Source organism: Podarcis tiliguerta (genome assembly GCF_965153285.1).
Source record: "Podarcis tiliguerta genome assembly, chromosome: 3".
NCBI classification, from domain to species: Eukaryota; Metazoa; Chordata; class Lepidosauria; order Squamata; family Lacertidae; genus Podarcis; species Podarcis tiliguerta.
In genome coordinates, this window is record NC_139536.1 from 17,907,530 (window position 1) to 17,931,621 (window position 24,092).

Sequence of the window (24,092 nt, forward strand, 5' to 3'; positions counted from 1 at the left end):
AGGGACCACGAGGGTCATTTAGTCCACACCCCCCCTGCAATTTTGCCCAACAACAACCCTGAGATTAATAAGAGTCTCATCTTCTACCAACTGAGCTATCCCAGGAGCACGTTTGCTTCCAAATAAACCTGCATGGGTCCCACTGTTGGTCCCTTTGTATTGCAATGGAAGGGCCTCTCCTACCAGCATAATAACGTAGGTCTTTAATCACTGAATTAGGCTCCTGCTGAGATGAAATTGTCTGCCTTTCTGCAGTCTTCTTTCTCAGAGGTCCTGTGACATGACTGTTCTCCCGCTGGCAGGGAAAATAAAGATAAAAGCTTCCTCTAGAGACATCATTTTGGCTCCTCTTTCCTGTGCCAATCTGCTCTCGCATCTCTCTGATATTACATACTTCCTTTCTTTTTATTTAGCTTTCACAAGCCAGGAAGAATCTTTTCCCATTCTGTCCTGTCTCCCATTCTGTCATCTCCTTTATCATTTAGAAGGACTGTCAAGCTAAAGCCATTCAATTCTTTAAAAAAAGAAAGAAAGGAAAGCATTCCTCTTTCCATTCTGGAAATTATTTTCAGTTTCTGATACAATCTATTAACTGGCAGGCATGAGGCCACACCCAAACCCAATGGATAATCTGTACAATTTTTATAGTTGTCAGTGGGCTTTAACTGTTCTTCAGATAGGTTTAACCAATTTTTGTGGTTTAACTGGCTGAAGGGGCACAACTTCTGCATCCCTGTATTTGCAGCAGGTACACAATACAAATAACCAGTCTTATACTTACAAATAATCCTTTTCCTGTTTTTTCCCTTCCCACTCCCTTTTTAGCTGGTTTATGAATTCTTTCTGAGGTTCTTGGAGTCCCCAGACTTCCAACCAAACATAGCCAAGAAATATATTGACCAGAAGTTTGTATTGTCAGTAAGTAGTTGCAGCTTCCTCCTAACTTGGCATTTATTTCAAAGGATTTCTAAACTGCTTAATATTTAAAAATGGCATGGGAGCCGCCGGTCAGGACAGGATAGAGAAGAGGTGGAGCCAACAGGTGACCTTGGGGAGGGATCCAGTTGGCTGGGCAATCTCTCCCCAGGTTGGGGGAACCCATACTAAAAGCAAAACAGTGTAATAAAAACAGAAAATTGGTAATGGCAGGATCCAGTCTCATGGGTCAAGGGAAAAAATGGAACAAAGAGATATGGTTGGTACCCAGTCACTCGTTCCGTTACCACAAGGATTTGTGTTTGTGCAGTGGAACTTACCTCTCCTGCACACACAGACATGCACACACACACACACCCTGTGCCCCCCCCCCCCCAGAAATCTGCTCTGCAGGGTTGGGGGAGGAGATAATCCTTGCACTGATGGAACACTGACTTTAATTCTATGTTGATTTCCACTCTCAGTCCGCCATCTTGATTCAAAATGGCATCCAGTTGCATCCAAGTGTAAACAAAAAAACCCTGCTGCCTGATTTCATCAACCATCGCATCAAATTTGGTTGTGATACCTTTGAAGGTGTCTAAATGCATAGCGAACAAATACTTGATTGTGGGATATATATCCACACCACACCCACCCACAAAATGTTACATTATGTGATCACCTTTTGCTATATTATGTATTAACAGATGCTCTTCTCCATATTCCACCATTTCATGCGATACCGTATATGACAATACAGGAGAGAACCTTCTCTGTAGTGGTGTCTCTTGTTGGCTTTTCGCAGTGTAGTAACGCTGCGGAGAGCTTGCTGGGGAGACCATGCATAAAAAAAAGGGACTCAAAAATAACTTAGACAAGGTTTTAATAAGAAAAACAAAAACTCCGTATACACCAAATACATCTACAAACAAACACGACCCAACCACCAACCCATCCCCAGGGTGAATGGCAGAGCTAGGTGCTGCTCCTTATATACTGCAGCCAATTCCCAACACAGCTTAATCAATGCAACTCAGCAGCACCTGCTATGTCTCACAGCTGTAAAGCTGGATCTCGTTAGTTTACTCTGGCCCTTGCTCTGGCCCCTTAAAGGTATACACATTGGGTGAAACAATGATGAACCTTTAGATTTAAAGAAACAGTTCAACATCTCTGTCTAAGTCATACTTGGGGTAGACCTATTGAAATGAAGAAGCGTGACTTAATGCCCATTTGTTTCAACGGAGTTATTCTCTGAGTATGAGTTTGATCTCCTTGAGTCTTAGGGGCAGAGAATCATTCCGGCTTCACGGGTCGGATCCTTATCAGGACCTGCCACATCTGCAAAATTTGATAGTTTGGGGCAGAGCAATCAGCTGGCATCACAAATGACATTAGGGCATTTAGTGCTTTGAAATCCCAAAGTCAAGACTTCAAAGCACTAGCAGGCAGCAAAAGAAGCCCCCCCCCTTTTTTTTGTTCCAGCAGCTATTTCACTGCAAACAGTTGCTGAAATGAAGGGAAAAGCATGGACAAAGCACCAGTGCCCCTCCTTTGCACCAGCAGAAGGTGGGGTGGGGAGAATCGGTTAGTGCTGGATTCGAGTGCCCAAGGGAGTAATTAAATCCTCCATCCACAGCTGCTGGACCTGTTTGACAGTGAAGATCCCAGAGAGCGGGACTTTCTGAAGACTATTTTGCATAGGATTTATGGGAAATTCTTGGGCCTCCGAGCGTATATAAGGCGGCAGATCAACAACATATTTTACAGGTAAATACTGGCAATATTTAATATATTGTGAATGTTTGTGTGTGTGGAGGATTCAATCCTAATTTGAGCGGTTGCACTGCATTTCCTTGGAGTTTCATGTAGTCCTCTTAACTCCAACAATGATTAGATAAATAGATGGAAGACCTACGAGTGACTGAGAACAGGAACAGGGAACCTGCAAACCTCCAGATGTTGTCGGATGACCCCTCCCAGCATCCTCAGTCATGGGCCGTGCCGGCTGGGGAGTTTCTGATTCACAAGGCTGCAGGGAAGATTAGGTATTATGGTACCTGATGGCAGGATCAGGGCAAGCATCTCAGGGCCCATTGCAAGCCTCTCCTTCCCTATCGCTCCTATTTGCCGCACCCTGTCTGCGCCATGCTTTCCCCCTGTCGTTGGAATTCCTTGCCCAGAAACATCCAGACCTATTTGCCTTCCCCACTTTAGAAAGCAGAACACAGCGACTAAATCTATGCAGATGTGCTGCTTATGGCTACAGATTTCCTGCTCCCCTCCAGGGACAGAATGTGGAGCATTTTTATTTTGGGGGTGGAGAGCACAAGCCTCTGTTCCCGTGAAGCCAGCCTGTGTTTTCTACTTGACACTTGCTTCTCTCTATTCAGGTTTATCTATGAGACAGAACACCATAATGGAATTGCAGAACTGCTAGAGATTTTAGGGAGGTAAGAGGTACACCTTTCTCTTTATTATTCCCTCCCTGTTCTGTAGGGGGCTCCTTGGCAGGAACAATAATAATATTTTTATTATTTATATGCCGCTCATCTGATAGGGTTAACCAGCCACTCTGGGCAGCTCCCAACAAAATATCAAAAACACAAGAAAACAACAGCCATTAAAAACTTCCCTATTCAGGGCTGCCTTCGGAAGTTTTCTAAAAAGTCATATGGTTAATTATCTCCTTGACATCTAATGGGAGGGTGTTCATAGAATCATAGAGTTGGAAGAGACCACAAGGGCCATCGAGTCCAACCCCATGCCAAGCAGGAAACACCATCAGAGCACTCCTGACATATGGTTGTCAAGCCTCTGCTTAAAGACCTCCAAAGAAGGAGACTCCACCACACTCCTTGGCAGCAAATTCCACTGTCAAACAGCTCTTACTGTCAGGAAGTTCTTCCTAATGTTTAGGTGGAATCTTCTTTCTTGTAGTTTGGATCCATTGCTCCATGTCCGCTTCTCTGGAGCAGCAGAAAACAACCTTTCTCCCTCCTCTATGTGACATCCTTTTATATATTTGAACATGGCTATCATATCACCCCTTAACCTCCTCTTCTCCAGGCTAAACATGCCCAGCTCTCTTAGCCATTCCTCATAAGGCATCGTTTCCAGGCCTTGGACCCTTTTGGTTGCCCTCTGGACACGTTCCAGTTTGTCAGTGTCCTTCTTGAATTGTGGTGCCCAGAACTGGACACGGGGTGGAAGGGACGCAGGTGGTGCTGTGGTCTAAACCACTGAACCTCTTGGGCATGCCGATGGGAAGGTTGGCGGTTCGAATCCCTGCAATGGGGTGAGCTCCCGTTGCTCTGTCCCAGCTCCTCCCAACCTAGCAGTTCGAAAGCACGCCAGTGCAAGTACCGTCTTTTTCACTCTATAGGACGCACCCAACCATAGGACGCACCTTGTTTTAGAGGGGGAGAAGAAGGGGAAAAAAATTCTCCCCCTCTCTGCTCAGCACCCCTTCAGCGAAGTGGCAGGAGAAACGGAGGCCCTTCCATTTCTCCTCCCGCTTCGCTGAAGGGGCGCTGGGCAGCTCTCCCTCTCTGCTGAAGCCAGGAGTCTTGCTCTCCTGGCTTCAGCAAAAGGAACCCAAAGCCTTCGGAGCGCAGCGCGGGTTCCCACTGTGCACCGACCCCTCTCGGTCTCCAGGCTTCAGCGATAGCAACGCGAAGCCTCCGGAGCACGGAGGGAGCGCTCCCTCTGCGCTTCGGAGGCTTCGCGTTGCTATCGCTGAAGCCAAGGAGTCTGCATTCGTTCCATAGGACACACACACATTTCCCCTTCATTTTTGGAGGGGGAAAAGTGCGTCCTATAGAGTGAAAAATACGGTAGATAAATAGGTACTGCTGCGGCAGGAAGGTAAACAGCATTTCCATGTGCTCTGGCTCCTGTCACAGTGTTCCGTTGTGCCAGAAGCAGTTTAGGCACTCTGGTCACATGACCCGGAAAGCTGTCTGTGGACAAATGCCAGCTCCCTTGACCTGAAAAGCGAGATGAGCACTGCAACCCCATAGTCGCCTTTGACTGGACTTAATCCTCCAGGGTTTTTTTACCTTTTACCACAGGGCGGGTGCCACTACTGAGGAGGCCCTCTGCCTGGTTCCCTATAACTTCACTTCTCGCAGTGGGGGAACTGCCAGAAGGCCCTCGGAGGTGGACCTCAGTGTCTGGGCTGGATGGTGTGGGTAGAGACACTCCTTCAGGTATACAGGGCCGAGACTGTTTAGGGCTTTAAAGGTCAGCACCAGCACTTTGAATTGTGCTCGGAAATGTGCTAGAAGCCAATATGAATCCTTTTGGACAGGTGTTATATGGTCCCGGCAGCCGCTCCCAGTCACCAGTCTAGCTGCCGCATTCTGGATTAGCTGTAGTTTCCAAGTCACCTTCCAAGGTAGCCCCACGTAGAGCATGTTGCAATAGTCCAAGTGGGAGATAACCAGGACATGTACCACTCTGGTGAGACAATGCACAGCAGGTAGGGTCTCAGTTGGCATACCAGATGGGGCTGGTAGACAGCCACCTTGGACACAGAATTAACCTGTGCTTCTATGGTCACTGTCAGTCCAAAATGACCCGCAGGCTGCTCACCTGGTCTTTTAGCAGCACAGTTACCCTATTCAGGACCAGGGAGTCCCCCACAGCTGCCTGTCCCCCAGAGACAGTACTTCTGTCTTACCAGGATTTAGCCTCAATAGGTGATTGCTAGCTAGGCTGTCAAGTGAAATTTACACACACACACACACACACATTTCTGCTTAAGAGTCTTTCAAGAAAGCATGATATGAACCCTGCAGCTGAGTCCCTGGGAGCATTGCAGATGTTTCCTGCAGGATATCCTGACGATGAGGCACAGCAGCAAGGCGGGGAGGCTGGGAACTGCTCTGTGCACATACAAACACGCCACAGACAGTGCGAGTCTTGGATGTTTACTATTCTCTCCCTTCTCCTCAGTATAATCAATGGATTTGCTTTGCCCCTGAAGGAAGAGCACAAGATGTTCCTCATCCGGGTCTTGCTGCCGTTGCACAAAGTGAAATCTCTGAGCGTCTACCACCCCCAGGTAAGAAGCACGTTCAGTCAACGTATGTTGTGCTCACCCTAAAATGACAGGCAGGTTTAAGACCCTGAGAGGTGCCCTGCTGGATGACATCAAAGGCCCATCTAGTCCAGCGTCCTATTCAGTAGCAGCACACTCTCTACTTGGGTTCCCCAGCAGCTGGTATTGAGAGATTTTCTGTTTCTGATCCTTGGGCTGGCATACAGACATATCATTCATAGTGATAAACCTGTCAATTTCTAGTATTTTAAAATATATATATTTTAAAATACAATCGTATCTGGCCTTTCTTCCATCACTGAACCCACAGCGGCACGTACTTGTGGTCTTCCATACAGTTAGTGACCAAACACGTGTCTGCTTAGCTTCTGCAAGGTGGCGGACAAGTATGAATTTTATTATTTCGGTCACATACCAGTTCCAGCCCACATACAATATCAAGGAAGTCATAAAACACGATAGGGATACATTTGAATTTGCAATTAGGTATAACAGGGACAATACAGATACAGTGGTACCCCGCAAGACGAATGCCTCGGAAGACGAAAAACTCGCTAGACGAAAGGGTTTTTCGTTTTCTGAGGTGCTTCGCAAGACGGATTTTCCTACGGGCTTGCTTCGCTAGACGAAACAGCCCTGCCTCTCCTGTCATGGCGACGGTCACTGCACGCACGCACGCTCGCTTCCCCGCTCCTCCGGCTCCCTTCCGGCTGACGGCTCCTCCGGCTCCCTCCAACCTTCCGGCTGACGGCCGACCTTCCAGCTGCCTCGCGCCGCTGCCCACCGCCCTCACGCGCTCCTCTCAGAGAGCCGCTGCTGCCAGCAGCCAGCGTTGCAGCCGGAGTCGCGCTCCTGAGCCCCGCCACCCTCCAGCAGCCTCGTCGCGCGGTGGCCACAAGGCACGGGTGAGTCTGAGGTACCGGCTGCGGCAGCTGCCCTGCTTCTCCCCGCCCCTCCCCGCCGTTGTTAGTGTTTAACTGCAGTGGTGCTTCGCAAGGCGAAAAAACTCGCTCAACGAAAGAACTCGCGGAACAAATTAATTTCGTCTTGCGAGGCACCACTGTATAGCAACAGTTAAAAAATATATAAATTAAAACTTAGTCACGAACATATAACCTAAAATTATCATTTAAGGCCTTAATCATTATGATAGCACAGCTTGTTCTCTAAGTTCTATGGCAGTCGCACGGAATTTGGCTACCCTTAACGTGATCTCAGGATCCTTGTCCTCTACCAGGGATTTTAGACACTGAAGTTCGGATTCATTTGGAGATTTTTGCACAGCAGGGGTAATAAATACCGAGCGTATAACCCCGTAGAGATGGCAGCGTAACAAGGCATGAGAGACAGTTTCTACCTCCATCAAGCCGCAGGGGCAGACTCGTTCCGCAGGTGGAACCTCTTGCCCGCAGGCCGTTCGCTCCAATCACGCTCATCTCTCCCAAGCACCTGACATCAGGTGTGGGGCAGGTGAGGACACACCTACAGAGGAATAATCGGGAGCTTAAAGTGAGCTCCTGGTCGTTCCTTTGCATGTGGGGGCTCCCTGAGAGCAAGGCCTCTGAAGCGCTGCTTCCGTTCCAAATTTCATCTCTGCATACTTGATACCAAAGGGGGCTCATTGTCAATGGTCTTCCAAGGTAGCTGACCCCCTTTCAGCTGGCAGGGTGAGGTTTAGGGGTTCTGGCTGGATCCTGTTCCCCATTCCTGCCCCAAACCATACTCTGGGGCTCTAATCCCCTTCTAAAGCTGTTCAAGGCGCCTATTTTCAGTTGATGTACAAACATGGAAGTAGTGCGATCTGACGCCTTTCTCTTGGCGCAGAAATACAGTGGTACCTCGGGTTACATACGCTTCAGGTTACATACGCTTCAGATTACAGACTCCGCTAACCCAGAAATAGTGCTTCCAGTTAAGAACTTTGCTTCAGGATAAGCAAGAACAGAAATCATGCTCTGGCTGCATGGCAGCAGCAGGAGGCCCCATTAGCTAAGGTTAAGAACAGTTTCAGGTTAAGTACGGACCTCTGGAACGAATTAAGTACTTAACCCGAGGTACCACTGTAAATCTCACCAAGTTCTAGGGAACTGAACCCTTGTGTAATTGTGCGCAGGCTTGCAGCATTGGATTTGTGGGCTTGGATGCAGCTGACTTGCATCTGCGCCATCTCATCGGAAGGCTGGTTATAAATACTTTCAGATACCACACAAGTTCTGCCTGTCTCTGCCGTTTCCATAGTGCCTGGAGTTCTGACTGTACTGTGCTCTTCCTTGCAGTTGGCATACTGTGTGGTGCAGTTCTTGGAGAAAGACAGCAGCCTGACCGAACCGGTAAGTGCTCCCTCTGGGTGGGGCTGCCTTGGAAGAATATTTGGAAACTTCGTAGGGAAACCTCCCACTGCTGCTGCTGCTGCTGTTAGGCCCTGTTTGCACTGTATAAAGCAGTACCATGCCACCTTAAGCAGTCATGACTTCTTCGCCCAAAGAATCCTGGGAACTATAGTTCATTAAGGGTGCTGAGAGATGTTAGGAGACAGTAATCTCTGGAGGGGAAAAAGGCTTCTGAGACTGGGTGGATTTAAAAGGTAAAGGGACCCCTGACCTTTAGGTCCAGTCGTGACCGACTCTGGGGTTGCGGCGCTCATCTCGCTTTACTGGCCAAGGGAGCCGGCGTATAGCTTCCGGGTCATGTGGCCAGCATGACTAAGCTGCTTCTGGCGAACCAGAGCAGCACACGGAAACGCCGTTTACCTTCCCGCCGGAGCAGTACCTATTTATCTACTTGCACTTTTTTGGGGCGTGCTTTCGAACTGCTAGGTTGGCAGGAGCCCAGGGACCAAGCAATGGGAGCTCACCCCGTCGCGGGGATTCAAACCACCAACCTTCTGATTGGCAAGCCCTAGGCTCAAAAAAGCGATTCAGTTAAATGCGTTGTAAATGTCATACAGGGAAATCCCGTTGGTGAAAGGCGGGCAACCACAGCGCCATCTGGTGTCACAGTATTGTAATGCATATAGGGCGCTCCGTCTTTACAATTAAGAGTGCTGAGAGTTCTTAGGTGACCCCTATTCCCCCCACAGCACTACAATTCCCAGAATTCCCTGCCAAGAGGGATTGATTGTTAAACTACTCCTGGGATTGTAGCTCCGTAAGGGGAATAGGGGTCAGCCTATGAGCTCTCAGCACCTGTAACCAAATGACACTTTCAAAGATTCTTTAGGGGGAAACCATGACTAATGACATACGACAACGCTTTAAATGCATTGTGCACATGCGGCCTTCGGAGATTTCTGTATACTAATGGCGGACTCATTCTCTGAGTGCCTTTCCTTACCTAGCCAAAAGGAGACCACAAAAGAGAATTGTCAGCAGGCTTGGGGAAAACCCAGCGTTTGCTTGAGCACAGACTTTAATGGGAGAGGGAAAATAAAGGGGGGGAGAGGAGGTAGGTCTGATGGAATGGAGTAGTCTAGAGAAGGCAGACCTTGCTGGCTGGCACTTTGAACGGCAGCACTCTTCATTATATTGCAGATCTTGCTGGTGCCCTTGACGCTGCTCACTCTTTGTGGCTGGGGTGTTGTTTGGGTTTTTTTATTCGTTTGGGGTTTTTTTGCTTGTGGCAGGGGGTTATTTGCTACTGGTCTTTTGTATCTTCATTTTAGATCCTTGTGATTTGCGTGCAAATCGTTCAGTTGTACATCTTTTAATATTTTATTGACTGTTTATGACTACTTTTTTAATGCGTTTTTTGCATGTTGTAAGCAGCCTTGAGCGTGGTTTAAACTGGAAAGCCCGCATATAAGTAAGATTATGCATATATGTATGCAGTTAGTTTCTAAGCCCATTTCAGAGTGTGGGTGATGGATCTTATTTAAACCATAAATGGGCTCAGGGTACAATATCTGAGGAGGCATTTTGTTCTGGAGGGTTGCGAATACTGTTTAGTGATCCCAATTTGATTTTTTAAAATTTTGTTTTTCATTATTTTTTTGAGAGTGCTGGGTGATTTGTTTATTTTTTTGTAATACTGATTCACTTCTTTCACGTTACTGGTTTTTATTGTGTTCTTTGTATGGTTGTAAATACTCTAAGGGCTGTTCGTGTGGCAGAAAAGAAAGTCCAGTGTGTACATTCTGTAAATAAGGAGTTAAGTTGGTTTTTCAAAGTTCAAACCACTTCTGCACTGTTGACCTATTGTACTGTGGAGTTTATGACGGTGGCAAAACAATGCAAGCTTATCTCACCATCAACACGGATGGCTTAAAAGTAGTTTGCCCTGTGAACATAAAAAGCATAGGAAACTTGACTTGCACTGAACAGAGGTGTAATGGTTTGGTGTCAATGGGAGTTGGAGGCATGTTACTATTTCTGCAGCAGTCATCCCTGTCACCAGCATCCTAGAGCCATCAATCAGCATGAAAGGGGAGCTTTTTAGCCACTAAGAAGAAGCCCTTTCACCCTTTTTTTGCTTATGGGAGCCAATCAGAGTGAAGAGAGGAGAGTCAGCCCCTGAAAATTGACTCTGGAGAAGCGCATTGGGAAGAATGCTGAAGAAGATCTTGTTCTGTGTGCTCCAAAAGCTAAGCATTTAGGAACACTGAAAACACAAGGCGCTTCTGTTTCGAAAGAATGGTATGCAAGTTCTGCAAAGTAGCTGTGTTGAGGAAAACACAGCTAAAGTCACTCCGAAAGAAGGGCACATTTTCTAGCTGAAAAGCAGCACATGGAGATCCGCATTGATTCTTGCAGTGCTAAGTATTACTATTGTATAGTTATACCATATAAGGCTGCATAAACTTAGATGAGTATGTGGCTGTGACTCTCGTGTAGGGACCCTTCAAGAAAATGTCTGGGGCTAAGTCATTCCTCGTACTTCTCATTTGAATTGTGAAAGATCCAATGCGCTCCCATTAGAATTACTGCTGGTTTTGATATGTGGACACAAATCAGGAAAGCTAGAACAGGCAAGCTTACTCTTCGGCTGGTCTTCTTTTTGCCCTGCCTGGCAGTGCACTTCCCCAAATCCCTTTGGATCCTTGCGACTTAGGACACACCGCCGTCCTTCCTGAAACTGCATTGTTGCCTTCTTTGATCTCTGGTTTGAACTTTGACTGCACTGACGCCCTGGAAAAAATCAGGCTGGGCCGCTGCAAAGTATTATTGGCACGTTCTTTGAAAGCGTGGAAGCTTAGGTGAAAAGATACTTCAGTTAGCGCTGCTGACAAGTGTAATGAGTGCAGCAGATTGTCTGTAGATTCCTTGATTTGTCTGTTGTTCCAGGTTCTATGAAATTGGTGTTAAGTCATGAGTAGAGCGACCGAAATTGGGTTAGGGGAGGAGCAGGTTTGCATAACACAGACCTTGTTTAAAGTTGCAGTGATAAATATGTGACTGACTTCGCATTATTACGTTTGCTTCACACACTATTCTGCAGCAATATTAAATTTCTGGGCCCGATTAAAAATTAAGGCAGATCTGTCTTCCAAGCAGTCAAGAGGATGACTGCAAGATAAGCATTCATAGACAAGCACTGAGGGCGTAAACTAGTTGCAGAATGTTTAGGTGAACAACCTCCTGCCTTTTAACTGATTTATTATTTAATCAATTTCTGAAACCTATAGGTTTCTAAAACCTTAATACAAGCTGCGTTTTTTGAGACACTTTTAAGAAAAGCATGCAAACCTCCAGTGCAATAAGCAAAAGCTACCAGAAGAGAAGGTCATATGGAATGTTTGCCATTTCCTGTGACAGACACACACCGGAAGCAAAGCATTCTTTAAACAAAACAACGTATGTCCCAAGTTCTTACTGGTTAGATTAATCTTACTAGGATTTCTGGTTAAATTTCACTCCTCGATTAAAAATAGCCTTTTCATTTACAGTGGTACCTCGCAAGACAAATGCCTCGGAAGACGAAAAACTCACAAGACGAAAGAGTTTTTCGTTTTCTGAGTTGCTTCGCAAGACGGATTTCCCTATGGGCTTGCTTCGCAAGACGAAACGTCTTGCGCCTTTTTTTTAAAACCGCCAATGGGAAAACCGTCAATACACAGTGGTGCTTCGCAAGACGAAAAAATTCACAAGACGAAAAAACTCGCAGAACTAATTAATTTCGACTTGCAAGGCACTACTGTATAAACAACTAAAACCATAGTTGATTCATGAAACTAATTGAAGCTTACAGGGCTGAACAGCACAGAAGCAGCTAGAGATTTCTAGCTTTGCATTGAAACCAGCATACCTCCTTATGAAATGCTCCCCTTGTTGTAGATTCCTCTTGGAATGCAGTGTAAGATGTAGGATATGATCAGATGCAACACTAAACAATGGTTTGGAGTTATACAGACAGGCAGATAACAAACTTGTGCCCTCCTCTCTCTTCCCCTTCTTCACCTTGTGTGTGATGATTAATAACTTTCAACAGAAATCAAAAATTTCTCAAAAATCTGTATGTGCACTAATTATGTCACATTAAGTAAATCAACACTATATCTTGTGCCTTTTGACTAAATTATTCACATTTTAAAAAAACAAGCTTGGCTTGAAGGGTAGAGGTCCTGGGTAAGTTGCTATCTTTTGGCCTCAGGATTTCACTATTGGCAATTTTTTCTTCTTCCAGACTTAAAATTCTTGTTGCTATCACCAACAAATGTTCCTGCTTGTTTCTCTAACACTCATAAAAATCTCCTTTCTTCATCTGTTCAGGTGATTATGGGCTTGCTGAAGTTTTGGCCAAAAACACACAGTCCCAAGGAGGTGATGTTCCTGAATGAGCTGGAAGAAATATTAGATGTCATTGAACCCTCGGAGTTTGTGAAGGTTATGGAACCCCTGTTCAGGCAACTGGCGAAGTGTGTCTCCAGCCCACACTTTCAGGTAGGTTCGAAACTCAGGATGGTGGCAACAGCTCTAGTCTCTGTTCAAATGCAGAGTGAAACGCTGAAAGTCTGAAGCATGTTGGTGCACAAGATGAGCAATTATTCAGTGAAAGTTTATATAGCTAGCTCAATTGGAAAGTACACCTTTCTCATCAGTGTAGTGGCCCACTTCAGATGATCTCACTGTGTTTACCGTTAGGAAGTTCCCCCCCAAATTTAGCTGAAATTATTTGCACACATTCTAGTCCTGCTTTCTTGAGCAACAGATAATGAAGTTGATGCTTCCTCCTCTGCGTGGCAGTCCTTCAAATATTGGAAGGCCATTATTATGCCTTGCCTTAATCTCCTCTTGATCCTGCTAAACATGCCCAACTTTTTCAGCTATCCTTCATTCGGCTGATTGCCCTCAACTGAATGTGTTCCGGTTTGTCAATGTCCTCCTTAAAATGTGTCCAGTGTCCAGAACAGGCCACTGTACTCCAGATGTGGCTTGCACAGCAGATAATAGAATGAATTTGTTTCTGCTTGTGATAAGGGCACAAGGTTTCTGTTAATTCACCTTCATATTGCATTACCTGCTTCCCCCTTTAAAAGGTCTCTCTTGTTTCAGAAGTTATGTTTTGCTTTATTTGTACAGGTGGCCGAGAGGGCGTTGTACTATTGGAACAATGAATACATCATGAGTTTGATCAGTGACAATGCAGCCAAAATTCTTCCCATCATGTTCCCGGCACTCTACAAGAATTCCAAAAGTCATTGGAACAAGTAGGTCATTTCTGTGTGAACTGGGCATGAGTGGAAGTACAACTGAAAGAGCTCCGCCTTGCTCTTCCACCACGGCCTATTGGTGCCGCTCTTGCAAAGTCTGGCGGAGGGAGAAAGAAAAGGGCTCTGATGACGATGATTGCTAGCAATATGGATGGGCATATGGAATAGGTTGCCTCCCCTTGAGTCTGTTCTTTTTATCAAGATCATTTGTAACTGGGAGTTTTGTGTGGTTTGTCCACTTTTGGTCCCCACGCTGCACTCAGCTCTCACCTGTGGCTCCTAGAAGCTGTCAGCATGCAGTAATGGCCATGTTCTGGGAAACTTCTTTGACTGGCCAGCTAAATCAAGTGAGGGTAGCCAGTGGGTCTCAAATGTTAGAATTCCTGCTCTATGATTGCAGTCATGGGATTGTTGTCTATCACATGACGGTGCTTGTTTTGACTCCACAGAGTGGGAAGTGACAGAGACAGGATATTTGTGTTACTGTGTTCCGTGAAGTGGGACTATTGTCCTTTGTTCTTTTTCTCTTTGCTGTCTGATGCTAGAGAGAGAGGGAGCCATGTTGCAGTGCTCCGTCTGTGTTTATATGTAAATAAAGTAGATTAGCCAAAATGCTGAGTTGCTGAGGTCTGCTACGCAAACTGCATACACTCTGCGGATCCCTAAGTGTGCCGGTGTCTGTTGGCATTGGGCACTGTGATGTTCGGGCTGAAGAAAGCTTTTGAATATCCCGAACGAATGATCAGGAGGGAGAGAACATGCCAGTCAGTCATGTGTCTCTACCAGGGTCCTACTTGAGTGTAGGACAAGCTCCTGACACTCAAACCCTTGGTGAGCATGTGCTGTAAAAGGAAGTGAGAGGCACATGGGGCTCTTCAACCAGGGAATGGAGCCCATCTACAAGAAATACTCTTGATCCTAAACCTTCACTGCCTTAAGGGATATCTTCAGGAGAAGAAAAGGCCTTAAGGAATAAACCCTGCACAAATCTGGAGTCCCTAGGATGCTTGGATGGTGCCTTGTACGCCTCCTTCCAGCAACTCCTGAGTGGGGATTCGAACCCTGGTCTCCCAGGTCCTTGTCCAGTACTCTCACCACTATGCCACATTGGCCTCCATATACACTGCCCAGGCTTGCACGCCAGGGAGGTCACTTGGATGCTGCTAATGCAGTGGTTTGACTTCACCCCTGGAGGCACACTCCATTGTCTCTCAACCATGACAACAATTTATAACTGGGGTGGGGGATCCGTTGGACTCCAGCCCCCATCACTCCTTTTGCCATGCTGGCCGGGACTGATGAGAGTTGGGCTCCAATATCCTCTGGAGTTCTACAGGTTCCCCACCCTGACTTACAGATTTATGCCAGTCTTCTTAGGGGTAGTGGGGGGATAAATGGGTGTGTCCTGGCATTTGAAGCTATTCTTCCTTTTTATTTCATGTATTGGAAGTTTACTGTCCTGGTCCATTAAATCTCTCCTGTGCAAGGGCCGTTTCCCCACCTTCTAATTCATTCTGCACCTCTTCTTTTTTTAAGGACAATCCATGGGTTGATCTACAATGCACTGAAGCTGTTCATGGAGATGAACCAGAAGCTGTTTGACGACTGCACACAGCAGTACAAGGCAGAGAAGCAGAAGTGAGTACTCGTGGCTGGGGAAACTCTGCCTGCAGCTAACCCTGCGACTAGTGGGGCCATCCCACTTGACAGCAGCTACCAAGTCTAAACTACTTGAGCCTCTTGGGCTTGCCGATCAGAAGGTCAGCAGTTCAAATCCCCGCGACTGGGTGAACTCCCGTTGCTCTGTCCCAGCTCCTGTTAACCTAGCAGTCCCATAGATACGAGGGCCCTAAGCCACAAAGGGCTTTAAAGGGGAAGAGCCTCAGCTCTGGGAGGAACTGCCGGTCCCTGGAGATTGGGACTTACCTCTGAGGAGACGGGACTGGAAAAGGGACACTGAAGAAGGGACTATACTGACTATGAGTCTGCTGAAAGACTCAGGGATGGCAGGAATGTGGTTCACCAGAGGTAAAAGCAGAAAGAGTAAATCAGTGTTTCTGGATTAAAACCTGGTTTGCAGCTGACCAGACGTGAGCTGGTGCCTTTTTTGAGCTTTTTGCCAGGTGTGGTCTATGGAAGCTATGGCACAAGCAGCTTCCACGGGGGGTACAGCACAGGTGTCCACATAAAGCACCTTGAAAAAGATGGTAGATGAGCAACACCTAAAGAACATTTAAGAAAAAGCTACCTGAAAGAAATGGGAGTTTTAAGAGCCACAGGCAAATCAGGAAGAAAGGAATTCCTCAAAGGGGGGACGGACCACTGAGAGAACATCTTGTTTATTATGCCTGCTAGCCTATTAGATCTTAACCAGTCGGCCCAGGGCTGATTTTAAAGCGCAAACAGGTTTATACAGGTGGTCTTGACCCACAACGTGGCCCCGTTGCGGTCATATGGGATATCACTAGCAAAATACATTCACCAGCGACCAGAGCAACTGATGCAATATTGGAGCTGCGTATTCAGACCCCCTTGGCCCTTACCAACATCCGAGTGGCCTCATTCTGAGCCGCTTGAAGTTTCTGAAAGGCTGCCCCACATGGAATGCATTGCAGTAGCCTTGCCGACGGCGCTTCCACAGGTAGTCCAAAAGAACTTACAAGCTGTGAGCTTTATCCTTCAGGGAAACCCCCATTCCACCCAGGAGTGGTTGTATACCTCTTTCCAGTTTTGGCTGTTTTCCGCACTCGCAATACCTCTGTCGTATCTGGATTCCGTTCGGCTTGCTTGCCCTCAGCCACCTCTAAACCACCTCTAGACACCTGTCTGAGACTTCACAGGCTTCCTTGGGATTAGTAGGGATTCAAACAAGAGACAGAGGAGCCTGTCAGCCACATACTGGGGACACCACAGCCGTGTGACTTCTCACAGTGTAAGATGTTCGAAAGCACAGGCGATAAGATGGAGCCCAGAGACACCCTGTTGGTTACTGGGCGGAGCAGATACTTTCTGGGTCTAATCTTCTTGAAGAAACGGGGGTTACCATAACACTGTGCTTCCTAAGCCCAGCAGGGACCTTAGCTAAACTACCCAGCTGTGGCCTTGTGCTAGTGGAAATCCCATAAGGTAGGGCACTCAGTTGCCACTGTTCCCCACCACCTGCAGTCCCTCTGCCCCATAGGCTCTTGTAGTTCTGCAAGGTTCCACAACCCTCAGTAGCAGCTTTTCTGGAAGGTGTTTAGGGCTGTCAATGGGCAGGGAGGATTGGCAGAAATTGGGTGCTCTGCCTTATGCTGCAGAAGCGCTATACAATACAGTGGTACCTCGGGTTACAGACGCTTCAGGTTACAGACTCCGCTAACCCAGAAATAGTACCTCAGGTTAAGAACTTTGCTTCAGGATGAGAACAGAAATCGCGTGGCGACGGCAGCGGGAGGCCCCATTAGCTAAAGTGGTACCTCAGGTTAAGAACAGTTTCAGGTTAAGAACGGACTTCCAGAATGAATTAAGTTCTTAACCTGAGGTACCACTGTAGTGCAAAGCCACCACTGAATGCCATCCCATTGTGCTCTCTCCCCATTGAGAAGGCTGAGCTGCAGTCCTGTGTATGCTTTCTTGGGAATAAACTCCACTGAACCCAACAGGGCTTCTAAACTAAAAGCAACCAAGGAAGAGTCATGTGGCTACCTTAAATACTTATATCCATTGTAAGGACACAAGGAGAGCCCTGCTAGATCACACCAGTGATGTATCTGGCCCAGCTTTCAGTTCTCACGCTGGCCTACGGGAAGCCTGCAAACAGGACCCATTTGTGATCCCCAGCAACCAGTTTTTGGAAGCAGAAGCTTTTCAGAGCAAGTTGAACACGCACACGGTTGAGCCTGTTAGATACTCTTTGCCCCCAGTAAAACTGCCAGACTTAAGAGCTTAACTGTACTTGGCATTCCCAGTTCTGCAAAGCTCTCGGTTCTGCGCAAAGGAGTACTTGACCTATGAGGTACTACAAAGCCTTGGGAAGTGGTGGGCTCCTTGGGGTTGTGCCACAAATAAGATTAAGAAAGAGGGGAAGATCACAGATTAGGGATTTATGCCTCCTTTATGAAAAGGGCATGAACTAAGAGGACTCTTACGCTTGGAGATAGGGGTAAATCAGGTGTGACTGCGGTCCCTCAGTAATCTGAGGCGAAAGGATCAGCTGGGAACGAACTTGTCTCTTTGAGGCGCGGCTTGGGCGATTCCTCAGCCATCTTAATTTTTTAAAAAGGAAAGAGCAGGGTAGATGTGTTTACATTTGAATCTTCTTGGTAGGCAGCCTGCAGGAAGCTTCGTGCAAGTTCCAAAGATAACGGAAGCCCAGTCCACAGTAACTCGGAAGAAGAGGAAAGCTTTCAGTGGAGCTGCCCCTGTTTTTGTGGAATAGCATTCCTGTTGAGATATAGCAGGCAGGCTGTCTGCAGTTTCCAAAACCAACTGAAGACATTTTTGTCCCATTGGCTTTCCCATCTGGATGAATGGGTCTCTGCCATGGGTGTCTACTTTGCATTCACACACACACATTCCTCTGCTGTTGTTTGCTGTGTTTTTAACTTCTTAGTTATTTTAATTTTTTTTGTACACTGATATGTGTGGAAGGCAGTTAATTACTTAATATATCTGTTTAATGTGGAGCATTTGATTGGGTTTTGAAGAATAGCATAACTTGACCAGAGCTCTAGAGGGAGGGCGCAGGTTAAATGTCTAAATCAAAAAATAACACCCACCCTAAAATAAATTCCTTTTCGTCTTCAGAGGGCGGTTCAGGTTGAAGGAACGAGAAGAGATGTGGCACAAGATTGAGGAGCTGGCCCGCCAAAATCCTCAGGTAATAGTTGTTAGCAACAGAGGAAATAGGTTTTGGTAGTGTACTTTCTTAGGTTACCCAAAGCACAAACATGTTACATTAACGATAAACTCTATGTGTTTGCTCCAGTGAATAAGCATTGAACTATGCCTAGGACAGGGAGCCTGTGTCCCTCCAGAGGTTGTTGCTCATGCCGATGGAAATCGGAGCCAAGCAAAATCTGAAGGGAGCACCAGGTTGGCTGTCCCTGCACTAGGACCTGTGGTTTTAAATTTCTGCATGGCCCTGGTCGAGTTGCTGTTGGCTTCAGTTCCTTGTCTGTAAAATGGCAATTCTTGTCAGAGGCAGAAGATAAGAGATTATAAATAACAAGACCAATGGTTCCTTTGTTGAGCACGGTAGATATGTCTCCGCAAGGTATTTGCTAAAACACACAGTTTAATTCTCCCTGGCAAATTAGCATCCAGGTAGTTAATCAGCTCCTGTCACCTCTGTTTGCTCATTTCAAATATGGTTACTAAATGCCTGCTTCATAGCTTGGTAAGTTTTGATATCTTTGGAACAAACATGGGAAGCCACCTTATACTGAGCTAGCTCTCATCCAGCTCAGTATTGTCTAGGCCAGGGGTAGTCAACCTTTTTACACCTACCGCCCACCAATGCATCTTTCTTGATGGTAAAATTTCCTTACTGCCCACCTGTTCTTAATGGAAGGAGGATTCAGCTTGTGCCGTAGAACCCCCTACCGCCCACCTAGAATCCTGAAATGCCTACTAGTGGGCATTAGGGACCAGGTTGACCCCTGGTCTAGGCTGACTGGAAGTAGCTCTCCAGAGTTTCAGGCCAAGAGCATTTTGCACCCCTACTTGCAAAGGCGAGTAATTCAACCTGGGACCATTAGTTTATTTATAGCATTTATATGCTGCCTTTTAGGACACAGCCCCCACAGATGCAATTGATTCCCATTTTGAAAACTAAACATAAGATTCCAGAAACGTAAGGAATTACCAAGTCTTGGGAATCGGTGTAAAAGCACTTTGTTACGGAAAGGCAGATGAGTCACATTTTAAAGATAATGCCAAAAGGGGCCTTCAGTAGTTCTACAGTAGTGGAGTTCCACAACTTTGAGGCCACCACCAAGAAGGCCCTTTCCCTTTTGCTCACCAGCCCAGTTGACTGTTCTTGTGAGGATTCTGTGACAGCCTTTGCCGTTATCTTAGCCAACAAGCTAAGGATCTTTTATTACGTAAATGACCTTTGCACGGAAAACTTGTCCGCTGCCCCCGAGCTACGGCCCTTCCCTGGAGCAGTGACCTTTGGAAACAGAAGTGGTTAGCATCAAGAAAACATAATTAGGGAACAGCGCAGCCTGCAGATACTCTTCTGTGCCCTTTTGCATGTTACTCAGCAGAAGCTCCTTATAACTGTGAGTGGCTCCCTTGAAACTAAAGTGACATAAAAGTGGGCTCTTTCTTCTCACCATCAGTGAGGCCAGGCCAGGAAATACTCTGTTGCAGGGCCCTGGGAGAACCTGTGGCCCTCCAGATAATGTGGGACTCCCCCTCTCGTCATCCTTGTACATTGTTGGCTGGGGCTGATGGGATCCAGAGTCTCGCCAGATCTGGAGGGGTCACAGGTTCCTGGCTACTGCTTTATAAGCCGTCTGTGTCAGAAGGAGTGTGATTTAGGAAAGATTCAAAGTGCTCAGTGCTCATCTGTGTGCTACTCAGTTTTAAAGCCCTGTGGTTTTAAAAAATGTGATGCTTTACAAATCAGGTCGGGAAGCCAAATTGATACGTCCTGCCTTAGGGAGGAATTCAGTGTCACGCATTCCCTCAGAACAAGCATTTGAGCTTCCAGATGAAACAAACCTCCCCTCCTCCAGATGCACTGTTCTTGGGGTCTTGTCAATCCCCCACCAAGCCAGTTTGTTGGGGGGAGAGGGAAAAGGCCCTGTTGCACAAGCACAAGTCCTAGTGAGGGCTTCTGCTGGCAGGACTTTGTAGTGGAATCCACCCATTTTTTTCCCTCCCATTTTTTAAAAACATGAAATTTTAAATGAAAGATTATTTTATAGCACTGCACTTGTAGGAAAATAGGATGCTGTCTAACACTGAATCATGGCATTGGTCTGATCCCCATAGCGGAAGGGCTCTCCATCGCTCAGTGGTTAGAGCATCTGCTTTGCACACAGAAGGTCCTGGGTTCAAGTCCTCTGCATTGCCAGGAATCTCTTGCTTGAAACTCTGGAGAGCTGCCGCCAGTCTGTGCAGGCAGTACCGAGCTGGCTGTCTCGCTCAGTAGAATGCATTTTGTTCCCTTGCATCTAGGACCTGTAGTAAATCCTCAGTATTAATTCCAGCAGGGCCTCATGCACCTCTGCACTTCCCCCCTTTAAGCCAAAGCTTCCTGAATATAGGAAGAACAACAAATAATAATAATAATAATGGTTAGCAACTCTTATCTTAATGTAAAGCGGCTGTGCTGATGTTAAAATGTTTTCGCCACTTTGGGGTCATTTAGACCACTCAGTACCTTGGACATGCTGAATTTTATAATCCACTCTTAATTGGAGTTTGACACCAATGCCATTTTGACAAAACAAAATTCAGAAAAGGGGGGGGGGGGAGAGGAGAAATCCCGCATGAAAGCTGCAGTGAACCGGGAGAAAAGTTTTAACCTTTTCTAATTCCTTGTGCCATTTTCACAGAAGGGAGAGCGTGAGCTGCAAAGGGGTTTTATTTTTCTCCTCCAGTGCTTTATCACACTTAACCTACATATATATGTGTTTAAACATTCGGCGTTTCAGTACTTGAGTTGCTGAGCTTGCGTTCCCATTTTTCTATGTGCTGTGTTCTTGCAGTACCCCATGTATTGCGCCCCCCCACCCTTGCCTCCTGTTTATTGCATGGAGACGGAGACCCCCACTGCAGAGGACATACAGCTACTGAAGAAAACGATGGAAACGGAGGCTGTGCAGGTGACTCATCTCTCTATCCTCCAGTGGGTCAGGAGTCCTTTTCCGTAATGTGAAAAGCAGAAGGGGTTCTTGGTGACCAGCGGAACTCCTCACGAGCAAGCAGCCTCTTCTCCCTAATAAGAGACCTCACCACCCACCTCCCAAGGCAGGCTGTAGGCCTTCAGGCTACCTTCCGCTGTTTCTCCGTGAGAGAGGGCAGTGGAAGGGAGGCTGGGCAGGGACTTCATTCCTGGCTCTCAGTTGTCTTGGGCTCATTTAGATTTGAGGGCCAGATTGGAGGGCCTTTGCACACTTGCAGCTTGCGGCAGCTGGGACTTGCATGACGTCAAACCCATCGCCAGAGTCTTGTGGTACCTTAAAGACTTAACAGATTTGTGGTGGGAGGTCTGTGGCAATTGCTGAGCTAACACCTTGTAAGGAGCCAGGGAGCCAGTCCCAAGAAAGAGTCGTGGTTTCCTTGCCAGAGGTTCCTGTCTCTGCAGTTGACACCAAACCTGCTAAACGCTGTGCTTGTTTAATATAGATTTAAACACTTAATTGTCACAGACTGTATTTTTTTTTTTGTCTCATTTCGATCCCACCATGCCAGTTTCCCCAACACATACCTTCCAACTAAGGTTTCGCTTTATGCAGCTGACGAAGTGGGCATGAGTAAAGCTTGTGCCATAGTGAACGTCGCAAGTCTGTTAAGGTCCCACAAGACTCGATTGCTTATGCTACAAGAGACCCGAGACGGCTGCCTCTCTGGAAATGTTTGCATGGTGTTAGTTCACAAAGGATCCGACCATTTCTTCATTAAACCACTTCTGAAGTGCAAGCCAAACCTTGCGTTTCTCAGCAAGCGGCTATCCCACGCCCCCAGAACTGTCTGCCATGCAAGTGTTATTTCCTGCTCATGCCCCCCACCCCAAAGCCCCGCTAGTGTGTATTTTGCTTGTTTCCAGTATCCTTTCTGAAAGAAAGAAAGAAAGAAAGAAAGAAAGAAAGAAAGAAAGAAAGAAAGAAATTGAGAACTGCACAGTTGCACAAAACCAAACAGACTTGCTTAGTCGTTTTTGCATTTATTGACAAACTCAGCGGAGCAGAGGGGAAGACAGGAAGGGAGCAGCTAGACCATCCTTTGGCATGCTGCGTTGGCCAAGTCACATGCTTTCTGTTTCAGCCAGAATAATCATCCCTCCTCACAGTGTCACACCTTGAAATATGTGGGATAGTGGTGCCTACACAAAATCACAGGGCACTGCAGATCAGCCATGGCCATGTGGTCAGGGCCGCCATGATTGGGCGTCCACCAGGATCCTCCCATTAGTGATTGCTGCTTCCCTCATGGCATACTTGCTCTGCGCCTGAAGATTGCCAGTTCCCCTGTAATCCTCGCCCCAGCCACATCAGCCTCGTTCCCCCAGCTCCCATTCTGCTTACCTTTGCTCCCCGTGCAAATTCCCATACGGAAGCATTGGGAAGAGCTTGCACATCTGTGCTCCTTTGGGACACTACAGAAGTCCCATCCATTGCCAGCCCAACATGCCCACCCCACCCCTGCCAGCCCTGTGGCTGTTAGAAGGGAATGCAACCGGGCAGAAAGTACAGCTCAATATGCAGAGCTGCATTATGATGGCAAATGCCAGGCACAGAGTCCCGTTTTGTCCAAGTAAACATGCTTACAATCAGGTTAAATGCCTTTGCTCATACGATAGCGAGTGGGAGCACTGGATTGCTTATTTCCAAGCCTTCGTCTTCCCACTTTGTGAGACAGGCCTATTAAGCAGAAAAGATAAAGAAACAGCAGGCTGTAGTTCTACCTGATGAAGAAATCTCAGATTCACCAGTTAGCCTTTATGCTTGCTTCTCGGCCTCTGTGTGTGTCTCTCATCTGCAAAATAGGATGTCTTCTAGACTGTCTTCTCCATGCTGAAATCTGTTTATGATTTGCCCGCCCTCCCTCTCTCTCCGTTGATCTGTAGCCTGTGCCTTGACTCGCTTTCTTAACTTGCCAGCTTTGTGTGCAGTTTTGTTAGTTCCTCATTCCTGACTGTGGCACTGCTGCTGTCTGCGGTATGTGAGCTTGACATGCATTGCTGGAATTGCTTGGTGGGTGATGCTTTGCAAGAAAGCGCAAAGGCTGCATAGCACCGCTTGGGGAACCCTTTTCAGCCAGACTGCCACATTCCCTTCTGGGCAGCCTCCTGGCGCCCACACGCCATCGGTGGGCGGGGCTAGAGGCAAAACTGGGCGGAGCAGTGAATGCAAATTTCACCTTCGTACAGCAGGCTAGTTTCCACACCCGATCATATACCCATCTCTGTCCTCGCGTCTTCCAGGCAAAAACACTTAAGAGTAGGGGTCAGAGCAGGGCTGGTGAGAGGTGCAGCTTGAGCCCCATGGGCATAGCTGTCAACTTTCAGATTTGAAAATAAGGGATCAGCAGCCTCACCTGTCCCGGGGACAGTCTACGGGATATCTAACAATCTGGGATAGCAGTGGGAAATAGCACTGAAATAAGGGAATTTCCCGCAAAAAAAGGGAAGGTTGACAGCTATGCCCATGTGTCACATAGAAAGGCCTAGAAAGTCAAACAGGCATTTTTGCACTGGTTTTCTTTTCTTTGTCTATTATTTATTTCAGGCTAGGCCCGGAAGGTGCT

General features: G+C 46.9%; 1 protein-coding gene and 1 long non-coding RNA gene across 6 annotated transcripts in view; one reads left to right on the top strand and one right to left on the bottom strand.

Annotated features, from left to right (window-relative positions):
* Nucleotides 1–24,092, top strand: part of PPP2R5D (protein phosphatase 2 regulatory subunit B'delta) — a 55,778-nt gene that overhangs the window by 27,098 nt on the left and 4,588 nt on the right. For 3 of the 5 annotated variants that reach the window (XM_083433058.1, XM_083433055.1, XM_083433056.1), the window contains exons 6-15: nucleotides 826–918; nucleotides 2,558–2,688; nucleotides 3,312–3,371; nucleotides 5,878–5,986; nucleotides 8,260–8,313; nucleotides 12,688–12,858; nucleotides 13,498–13,625; nucleotides 15,165–15,266; nucleotides 18,417–18,489; nucleotides 21,332–21,448. In XM_083433058.1, coding sequence (XP_083289184.1) covers nucleotides 826–918; nucleotides 2,558–2,688; nucleotides 3,312–3,371; nucleotides 5,878–5,986; nucleotides 8,260–8,313; nucleotides 12,688–12,858; nucleotides 13,498–13,625; nucleotides 15,165–15,266; nucleotides 18,417–18,489; nucleotides 21,332–21,448 — 1,038 coding nt within the window. The remainder of the gene's footprint in view (nucleotides 1–825; nucleotides 919–2,557; nucleotides 2,689–3,311; nucleotides 3,372–5,877; nucleotides 5,987–8,259; nucleotides 8,314–12,687; nucleotides 12,859–13,497; nucleotides 13,626–15,164; nucleotides 15,267–18,416; nucleotides 18,490–21,331; nucleotides 21,449–24,092) is intronic. The other 2 variants (XM_083433059.1, XM_083433057.1) reach the window with 1 other exon arrangement.
* On the bottom strand, nucleotides 19,354–21,325 carry LOC310674264. The gene is made up of 2 exons (XR_014509493.1): nucleotides 20,581–21,325; nucleotides 19,354–19,782 (listed from the first exon to the last, which is right to left on the bottom strand). It is a non-coding gene; the product is annotated as an uncharacterized lncRNA (long non-coding RNA).